This window comes from Calonectris borealis, chromosome 18 (assembly GCF_964195595.1).
Source record: "Calonectris borealis chromosome 18, bCalBor7.hap1.2, whole genome shotgun sequence".
NCBI lineage: Eukaryota > Metazoa > Chordata > Aves > Procellariiformes > Procellariidae > Calonectris > Calonectris borealis.
Window position 1 is genome coordinate 1,569,904 of NC_134329.1, and position 10,097 is coordinate 1,580,000.

Genomic DNA, 10,097 nt, shown 5'->3' on the forward strand with positions numbered 1-10,097 from the left:
CCACGTTTCGGCAGCCCCGGTGCCGCCGGGAGCCGCGTGCTCGGGCGCGCTCGGGTGTCCCCCGGGTGCCCAGCGCCGCGGGATGGAGCCGTTGCCGAGCCCTGCCGGATTTTCCAGTGATTCAATGGGTCCGGTGACCCAGCCTGACTAAGAGCCGCTCGCCCAGCACCCGCCGCGCTGCCGGCAGGGTGCGGCCCCGGCCCACGGAGAGCGCAGCCGGCACCGGCGTGTGCCACCGGCGTTGTCACCCCCGCCTGCCCGTCCCTGCCTGCCCTGCGCCGGGTTTGCTGAGCCCAGGGAGCGTCTGGGAGCGGAATCCTGGGAGCTCGGTGTTCCCCGGGAGCTCGGTGTCCCGGGAGCTCGGTGTCCCCGCATACTCAATGTCCCTGCACGCTCAGTGTCCCCAAGCCCTCAGCATCCCTGTGCTTGTCCCTGTGCTCTCAGTGTCCCCGTGTGCTTGGTGTCCCGGTGCTCGTCCCTGTGCAGTGTCGCTGTGCTCACCCTTGCGCGCTTGGTGTCCCCAATCTCTTGGTGTCCCCAATCTTTTGGTGTCCCCAATCTCTTCGTGTCCCCGTGCTCTCAGCACCCCTGTGTCCGCAGGGACCCCATGCTCTTCCCTCTGCGCTCAGCGTCCCTGTACCCTCAGTGTCCCCCGCGTCCCCGAGCCCCTCGGGCCGTGCCACCGCAGCCCTGCCTGTGCCGGGCAGGGGCTCGGCCCCGGCCACCGCACTGTGACGGTGGGTGGTGGCACCCACCCCCCCTCCCCACTAATTTATACATTAATATTTGGGTGGTTATCGTATTTATTGAATGTTGCGGTTAATTTAATACGTCCCTGCAGTGGGAAGAAATATTTAAGGACATGTTTTTAATATATAAATATCTATTTTTATGGTAACTTTTTTGTATCGTGTTAAACTATGAATGTAACAAGGTTTTATTTATGAATATCAATATTTTTTGGTACTGTGAGAAGGGCGGCGCCCACCACGGGCTCGTGGCACCCCCGTATTTTTGTATAACGGCAGAAGGAAATAAAGTGTCGACCTCGGCCCGTGGGCCGCTGAGCGGTGGTGTCCGGGTGTCCGGGTGTCCGGGCGCCTGTGGGCAGAGAGGGGCTGTATTCCGGTGGCCAGGCTGTGCCCGTTGTCCTCTCCAGGGCACGTGGCACAGCGTGGGATGGCAGCACGGGGCGGGATGGGACCTGGCCTGGTGTGGCGCATGGTGTGGCATGGCACGGGATGTGGCACGGCACGGGATGTGGCACAGGACATGGCACATCATGATATGGCACACGGCACGACACGGTGTAGCACGTGGCACAGTGTGCCACACGGCATGTGACATGGCATCCCATGGCATGGCCTGGCACCACCAGGCATGTGCCATGCCACAGCGTGGCACAACACCGCATGGCTCCATGTGTCACCTATCACACAGTCCTGTGTGGCAAGTGACCCGGCACAGCCGCCGGCACGGGCCAGGCCACCGCCGCAGCCAAGCGAGAGTGCCATGTCCCTGCTGCCTGGCTGGGGCCACACGGGGACCAGGCCACCCCGCTGCCACTGGTCCCGCTGAGTCAAAAATCCTAAGACCCGGTCATGTGGCACCGCGGAGTCACTTGTTCCCCGCCGTGTGCCGATGCCCGCCGGGCTGCCCAGCACCGCCGCCGGCACCGCCGCCTGAGTCAGTCGTGGGGAGCATCGCTGCCGGGACGGCCGCCGCCACACTGGCACCGGCTGCTATTTGGGGACACTCAGGGTGGGGACGATGTCACTATGAAGCAGCCCGGGCTGGCTTGCCACGCCGTGGGTGACCGTGACCGTGACCGTGCCACCGCCTGCCGGCTGCCGTCCCCCACCAAGCCGCCCGCCCGGCTCCGACGAGGAGGCAGCTTGCATGGGCTGCGGAGGGGAGGGCGCAGGTACGTGACCCCCCCGGGACTGGCGTGGAGGGGTGGGGAGGACCCCCAAAGAGGGGGTGCACCCTGGCTGAGTGTCACTAGAGGGGCCCTGGCAGCCCCCATGTCCCCAGGGTCCCCGCGGGGCCAGGTTCCCTCCTCGCAGGGCCACCCAGGGGGACCCCACTGCCCACCCCATGGCCCCCGGGAAAAGCCACCCCACGGTGGGAATGTCCCTTGGCCACTGTCCCCATGGGTGCTGCTCACCCTGCCACGGCCACGGGGTCCTCCCGCCCGGCTGGGACGGAAAGCAGCAGGGTGCCTGCCTGTGGGGTGACACCTGTGGGGTGACACTGGTGGGGGTGACACCTGGGGGGGGAGGGTGACACCGGTGGGGTGACACCTGTGGGGGGGTGACACTGGTGGGGTGATACCAGTTGGGGTGACACCGGTGGGGTGACACCAGTGGGGCACAGGGACCGGGGGGAAGCAGCCCTGGGCAGGGAAACAAAGCGGGATTCAGTCCCCGCCGTTATTGAGCCCCGGGTTTCCCCGGGGGGGGCAGGGGGGCACCGGCCTTACCCACCCCCCCCACCCCCCTCCCCCCGGCCCCGGCCCCGGCCCCAAACCTGCGGGACCCCCCCGGCGCTGCGGTGGCGGCTGAAATCTCGGTGTCCCCCCTGCACGGGGACAGCGTGGGGCAGGGACCCAGAGGGGACCCAGAGGGGACCCAGAGGGGACTCTGGGATGGGATGGGGCGGGGGGGGGACAATTATGGGATGGGGCTGGGACAGTTCTGGGATGGGGATGGGGATGGGGCGGGGGGGGGTTGGACAATTATGGGATGGGGCCGGGGTGGACAATTATGGGATGGGGCAGTTCTGAGATGGGGAGAGGACAGGACTGGGATGGAGATGGTGCGGGGGGGGAGGGAAGTTCTGGGTAGGGATGGGGCGGGGGGGGCAATTATGGGATGGGGAGTGGCAGTTCTGGGCTGGGGCAGCAGGGGGCAGCACGGGGACAGGGATGGGGCGGGGGGGTCTGGGGTGGGGACAGTGAGGGGGTGGGATGGGGCAGAGGGGACAGCGGGGGGGGGCACAGCAGCAGCATGGCAGCGGTGGCCTTGGGACACCCTGGGCTTGTCCCCATGGCCCTGGGATGGTGGGGACAGCAGGCAGCAGTGTTCGGCCGGGCAGGGCCACTGCCTCCTGCCCGACCTGCCCCCAGCTCCGCTCCTGGGGTCCCCAAACCGGGGACACTCCGGGGATGCCCCACCAGCTCCCAGCCCCGCAGCCCCCCGCTCCCTGCAATGGGGAGGGCTGGCTCCCCCCGCCCGGCCCCTCGAGGGCTGGCTCCCCTCCTTGGGACCCCCCCACCCGTGTCACCGCCTCAGCACCCTCCTGCATCGCACCTTTCCTGCTGCCCGTCCCCATGGGGCATCCATGCAGGAGCCGTGCGGGGACGTTCCCACTACCCAAGCCCTTGGGAAAGGGGATTTTTTTTTTTCCTGGGCGTCATTGGGAATTCTCCCCCACCCAGCCTGCCCGACCAGGGATTTGGGTTTTCCTGCTGCAGCACCCTCCCTGCAGAGGGGAACCCCCCACTTTCTATCTGCCACAGAAAATCTGTTGTAAATGAAAGCCCAAACCCTGCCCAGCTCCAGGACGCTGGCCTGGCCCCGGGCAGCCCTGGGCTGAGTTCCCTACTGCTACTAATTAAGAAACACCAATTCCCCAGCTAATTAAGCGGCATCAGGTCATCAGATACCCACTGATAGGTGATGCGCTGCTCACTGCACCCCATAAAACCAGGCATGAGGCTGGGGGCGGGGGTGAGATGGGGGCTCATCCTCCCTGGCTTTGGCCACCCCCTTGCTCCCCAGCCCCAGCCCCACCCGCTGCCTGGCATCCCAGTAAGGCCAGACTGGGCTGAAATGGGCTTTGGCTGCCAGGGCATCACAGCCACTCGGGAACCAGGCTGGTGCCCAGGGTCACCCTTGGGGAAACTGAGGCAGGTGGCAGTTACATGACCGACCCCACACACACACAGCACAGGGGGGTCCTCGTGTCCCCCCCCCCCGGACATGTCACCCCCTGCCACGGGGGACGGCCGGGGTCGTGGCGGCTCTTGCGTCACCGTTCCTTGACTGTCACCCCGGCAGGTTCACGCTGCCAGCACAACCAGGGCACAAACTTGCTAAACCTGATTAAAAGTTTCAGCTCGGCCGTGCCCCTGGTGAGAAAAAAATATATACAAGAAAAACAAAAATCCCTTTAACCTGTTTTTCACCCAGATCAGGGAGCAAACAGCCCCCCCGCAGCAGCCTGGTCCCACGGGACCCCCGCGAGGGCTTGACCCCCTGCTCGGCTGTTTGCTCCCACGCTGATTTTAGCACCTTGTCAACCAGCCCAGCACCCTCCTGCCTGCGCCCTGCCTGCACCCTGCCTGCACCGGGCAGGGGGACAGCCCCGCCGGGGAAGGGTTAACCCTGGGGGCCGGTCCAGCCTCTCCCGCTGGGTGGGTTTGTCCTTTTTCCCAGAGAAAACCCACCCTTTACTTTTAATATTTTTGCCCAAAGGGATGAGCCGCTGGCGGGGCCGGGGGACGCCGATGCCACCGCGTCCATCCCACCGTGACCGGGGGTCCCGCACCCCTCGGCGCACCCCGCCATTGCCTCCCCGCACTTTTTATCCTTCCAAACCCCCCCAAAAACCCCAAATCATATTTCCCCCCCCACCTTATTTTATTGACTGCTCCGGCAGCCGGCGGGGAAGCCCCGGCCCGGGGAGGGGGACCCGGGGGTGAAAGTGCTTGTGGCTCCATGAGTCACGGCGCCGCGCGCTCGCCATCGCCTCGACACCACCGCCGGCACCCACCATCCCCCGCGACGCCCCCAAACCCCACGTGCTGCCGCTCGCCTCTCTTGGGGGGGACGACTTTAATTCATATTCCCCCCCCCGCCTTCCCACCCACTTCCCCAGCACCTCCCCGACCCCGCGCGTGAAAAAACACAAAACCCACAATCCCGGTGACATCAACTTTATCAGAAGTTTATTTCTAAGAATCATTCAGGATTTCCAAAGCCCTCGACTTCCTGATTTCCAGTTTCAATAGAAGTAACGATAGTGGTGCTGCTCCCCCCCGCGCCCCCCCTCCTCCCCTTTCTTACAACACAGGCTGGCTGCCGGACCGGTATATAAACCCCGAGAAGTCCCCCAGTATGAACATGAATTTCTGAAAACTTCCTCTGCCAACACCAATCTCTATTAAGTCGCTCCCGGGACGCGGCTCACAATGAAGTTCGTGCCGGCAGGTAAAAAAAAAAAATCAACTTTGGGAAAATTATTTCCCCTTCTCCCCCCTTTTTTCCTTCCCACCCCCCCCCCCCTTTTCCCGGTGATGCTCGGGCACAACCGGGTCCCGGTTCGTCGCCGGAGCGAGGGGGCTCCCGCAGTGCCGCGTTCCCCCGGGATGAGCATCTCTGGGAATTGGCAGCGGGGAGCGAAGCGCGGCGCTGGCGCGGTGCAGCCAACATCTGGACACTTATATAACTGGAAATGCTTCCAAAAAAAAAAAAAAAAAGCAAGGGGGGGAATCTTTTTTTTTTTTTTTTTGGGCTTTTTGGGCTTTTTTTAATATTTTTTCCCCCCTCCTGCTTTTCCTCCTTCTGGGTCTCTCGATGCCGCGAGCCGCCGCTGCGTCGGGAGCACCGGAGGGATGGGGAGGCTGCCAAGTGCAGGAGGGGGGGTTGGAGGGAGCGGCCGCCACCCCAGCGGCAGTGCTGGGGGGTCCCATGGGGCTGCACCCACCCGGGATCCCCCACCCACCCAGCCCCTGGCTCACGTGGGTGCTGAGCCTCGCTCTGCCCAGCTGTGAAATGGGCAGAAGGCAGCGGCTGGGGGGGGATGCAGGGAGAGGGGTTTGCGGGGGGGTCAGGGCATCTGGGTCCCATGGGAGCACCCAGGGCCCCGGGGGCGCGGGGAGGAAGGGTCCCCCCCGTCCTGTGCAGGAGGGGAGCGGCGGGTCAGGGATCGCAACACGCCCAGGTAAGTCCTTTCCCACCTGGGCAGGGTAAATAAAGCAAGGCTTGGATTACCCGGCACCGGCGGCACGTCGGAGGCGCTGACAAGTGCGGGCAGCTTCGGCGCTCGTCACGGCCCGGGGACTTCGCCTGGCAGCACCCCTGCGGCATGGCACGGGGCCCCCACCCTGCCGGGGCGCTGCCGGTGGCAGCCAGGTCACCCGGCAGCGGGGATCCCCCAGGGACCCCCCCCGGGGTACCCTGCCGCGAGGATGCAGAGCGCGGTGGCAGGGCTCCTCCGGAGGTCGTTTGGCCTCCCCAAGCAGGGATGCTGGTTTGGGGGTCCCCAGGGATGGGGGGTTGGAGCACCCCACTCTCGCCCCGCCGGCAGGAGCGACCCAGCTGCCGGCGGCTCAAGGGTCCCCTTGTTCCACGTCCAGGGATTTCCTGGCCGGCGTCTCCGGCAGCTGCAGCGTCTCTCCCCGGGGCTCCTCGGCGCTGCGCCCACTTCGCAGACAGGGAAACTGAGGCAGGCAGTGGAGCCGGAGGCGGGAGGGAGCGGGGGGATGCCGAAGGCAGGTTTCCTTGCGGGCGCCCCCGCTGAGTCAGCCGGGGCCGGGGTGGGGCCTCGCTCCGGCTGAGGATAACGGAGGGGAAAGCGCTTTGCATATTTGATTAAATCCGACAGGTCGTCACCGGGCCGGTTGCGAAATGTGGGAATGCCGCGGGGCGCCCCGCGGGGAAGGGAGGCGGGGGAGCGCCTGCCGGGGGGCAGGTGAGGGGGACGGGAGCGGGACGGGAGCCTCGGCACGGCCAGGACGGCAAAGTGGGGGCTCTGGGGGCTGCCAGCCGAGCCAGACCCCCACCCGAGCGGGATGGGTCCCCGCTCTGGCCGGACGCCCTCCCCTTGGGTGCCCGTGGCTGGGGGCATCCTCGGGGGTTGCTCTGCACCGCGACCTGCCCAGGCCATCAGCAGCAGCACGGTCCCCACAGACCCCCACCGGCTTGGTCCCCACCGTGACGCCCGCCTCTCTCCCCGCACAGGCGTCGTGCCCTTCGTGGCCCTGCTCCTGCTGCAGCGGCGGCCGGTGGCCGGCCGGGCGCTGCTGGGCATCGGCCCCAGCTGCCCCGGTCACGGCTTGTGCCGCTCCAACGTCCAGGAGCAGACCCGCAGGCAGGTTGCGCTGCTCAACGCCACCGCCCAGGACCTCTTCAGCCTCTACGTAAGTGGTGCTCGGGGACGGCCGGTCCCCGCGGGGACCCCCCGGGGCTGTTTGCTCCATCAAGTGCATGAAGGGGGAGGGCTGGGGACGCTGCGGGGACGGTGGCAGAAGGTGGCCGGGGGGGGGGGGACAGGGGACATGGGGGTGACACTCGCCTCTCCTCCCAGCTGAAGTGCCAGGGAGAGCCGTTCAGCAGTGAGACCGACAAGCTCTGCAACCCCAGCGGTGTCTTCTTCCCCGCTTTCCGTGTCAACCGGACGAGCGAGAGGAAGGAGGTCATGGTGGCCATGTACAAGCTCTTCGCCTTCCTCAACGCCTCGCTGGGGAACATCACGCGCGACCAGGAGGAGCTCAACCCCACGGCCAAGGAGCTCCTCGACCGGCTCCACAACACCACCAAGACCACCCGGGGCCTCATCTCCAACCTCACCTGCCTCCTCTGCAAGAACTACAACATCTTCCAGGTGGACGTCAGCTACGGGGAGAGCTCCAAGGGCAAGAGTGCCTTCAAGAAGAAGCAGCAGGGCTGCCAGGTGCTCAGGAAGTACGTGCAGGTCATCGCCCAGGCGGCCCGCGTCCTCCTACCTCATCTCAGCCCCCCGTGAGCGCCCGCCCCTCTCCTCTGCCTCCCCCCACCGGCCGTCCCCCCCACCGCTGCCTCTTGAACTCCTGCCTTCCTATTTATTACCCCGGACCCTGCGCTGGCCCCATCTACCCTCCGGTAATTTATTTGCCCCTTGAGGGGTGAACGTCGCAGCCCGGCGTGTCCCGGGCGGAGCAGAGCCCAGGCCGGCATCCAGCGGGACGAGGCAGCGCATCCCCGAGGTGATGCTGGGGCACGGGCTGGTCCCGGGATGCGCCTCGGCCGTCCCCATGCTCCCACAGGGTGCGGGGAGCTGTGGGTGCTGCAAGGGGCTGGCGGCGGGGCTGGACTCTGTCCCCCATGGCCGGTCTCCTCCATCGTGGAGAGCAACCTGACGGACATCCTCGAGCATCGTCAGAAAGCTTCCGCTTCCCTGGGAAAAAGGATTGGGATGAAGGACGCCGGGATGCTGCGGCTGGTGGGGAGATGGGGAGATGGGGACACGGGGACACGCTCCCCCTGCACAACTGGGGGCTGGGCTCCCCCCCAAGGAGCCGAACTGAGGGTACCGGTGTGGCCGCGGCGGCTGGGGCTGGGTCCCACCGTCTCGGACGAGGCCACCCGCTGGGGACAGAGCTGGGGGCTGCCCCACCGGCGAGCATCGTCCCCCCCCCGCGCAGGCACGGCGGGGCACGGAGGGCCCGACCCTCCCCTTCGGAAAAGTGCTTTTCCCATCGGAAGGGCTCTGAATGTACTAGCGGCCAAGGGCTGGGCTTCGCACGGTCGAACGCGGCCCCGGCGCGGGGACGCGGGGACGGTCCCAGGCCTGTGGCAGGAGGCGCTGGCTCGCTCCTGGCACCAGAGCGGGCTGTGAGGGTTATTTATTGCCTCGGTGGAAAGCCCAGCGTGCACTGAGTGCTCTGACCTGACTTTTAATAATGTTATTAATAATAATAATTAATAATAATTAATAATAAGATTTGTGGTAATATATATATAGAATTCTATTTAAATATTTATTTTTTTATACTTCTTTTCCCCTTTTTTTAAATAAACCAACAGAAACAGACTGTATTTGGCTGCTTTTTGCTGAATTCCCCTCGTGCTCACCTTCAAACACCCCTGCTTCTCCCCTGAAACACCCTCAGGGCTGCCCCAAAAACCCCTCAAGCATCGCTGTGGGCTGGGGGTCACCATCCCCTGTCCCCTTGCTCCTTCCTCCCTTCCCATCTCCTATGGGATGGCTGATTGTGAAGGCATTTTCCCCAGGGGATGCTTAAATCCACACTCTCTGGCTGCTCAAAAGCACCGGGAGGGTGCGGGGAGCATCACAGTGCAGGGATCATCGCGGTGTGGGGACCATCACGGTGCAGGGACCATCGCGGTGCAGGGAGCATCGCGGTGCAGGGAGCATCGCGGTGCAGGGAGCATCGCGGTGCAGGGAGCATCGCGGTGCAGGGACCATCGCGGTGCAGGGAGCATCGCGGTGCAGGGAGCATCGCGGTGCAAGGACCATCGCGGTGCAGGGACCGTCACGGTGCAGGGAGCATCACGGTGCGGGGATCATCGCGGTGCAGGGATCATCGCGGTGCGGGGACCATCGCGGTGCAGGGACCATCACGGTGCAGGGACCATCGCGGTGCTGGGACCATCACAGTGCAGGGAGCATCGTGGTGTGGGGACCATCACGGTGCAGGGAGCATCGTGGTGTGGGGACCAGCACGGTACAGGGAACATCGTGGTGCGGGGACCATCACGGTGCAGGGATCATCGCGGTGCAGGGACCATCACGGTGCAGGGATCATCGCGGTGCAGGGACCATCACGGTGCAGGGACCATCACGGTGCAGGGACCATCACGGTGCAGGGAGCATCGTGGTGTGGGGACCAGCACGGTACAGGGAGCATCACGGTGCAGGGACCATCACGGTGCAGGGACCATCACGGTGCAGGGATCATCGCGGTGCAGGGACCATCACGGTGCAGGGAGCATCGTGGTGTGGGGACCAGCACGGTGCAGGGAGCATCGTGGTGCGGGGACCATCGCGGTGCAGGGATCATCGCGGTGCAGGGACCATCACGGTGCAGGGACCATCACGGTGCAGGGAGCATCGTGGTGTGGGGACCAGCACGGTGCAGGGAGCATCGTGGTGCGGGGACCATCGCGGTGCGGGGACCAGCACGGTGCAGGGAGCATTGCAGCACAGGGTGCCACGCTCCGGCAATGCTGGCGGTGCCTGGGCGTACGGGGAAACGCCAAAACTGGCTGGGAAGAGGCAGAGGAGGCGAGTGAGAGTCTGCGGGGAGGGGGGGCAGATAAAATCACAGCCGCTTCCCAGGCAGCCCTGGGAGAGGCTCAGCAAAGCTTCGC

The 10,097-nt window shown here is 65.3% G+C and overlaps 1 protein-coding gene across 1 annotated transcript; it reads left to right on the forward strand.

Moving 5' to 3' along the window:
• The first annotated feature begins 5,034 nt into the window (after positions 1-5,034).
• LIF (LIF interleukin 6 family cytokine) lies at positions 5,035-7,749 on the forward strand. Its single transcript, XM_075168157.1, has 3 exons — positions 5,035-5,213; positions 6,966-7,144; positions 7,312-7,749. The coding sequence occupies exons 1-3, from the start codon at positions 5,195-5,197 to the stop codon at positions 7,747-7,749; spliced, it is 636 nt and encodes a 211-aa protein (XP_075024258.1). The 5' UTR covers positions 5,035-5,194.
• Positions 7,750-10,097: the final 2,348 nt, after the last annotated feature.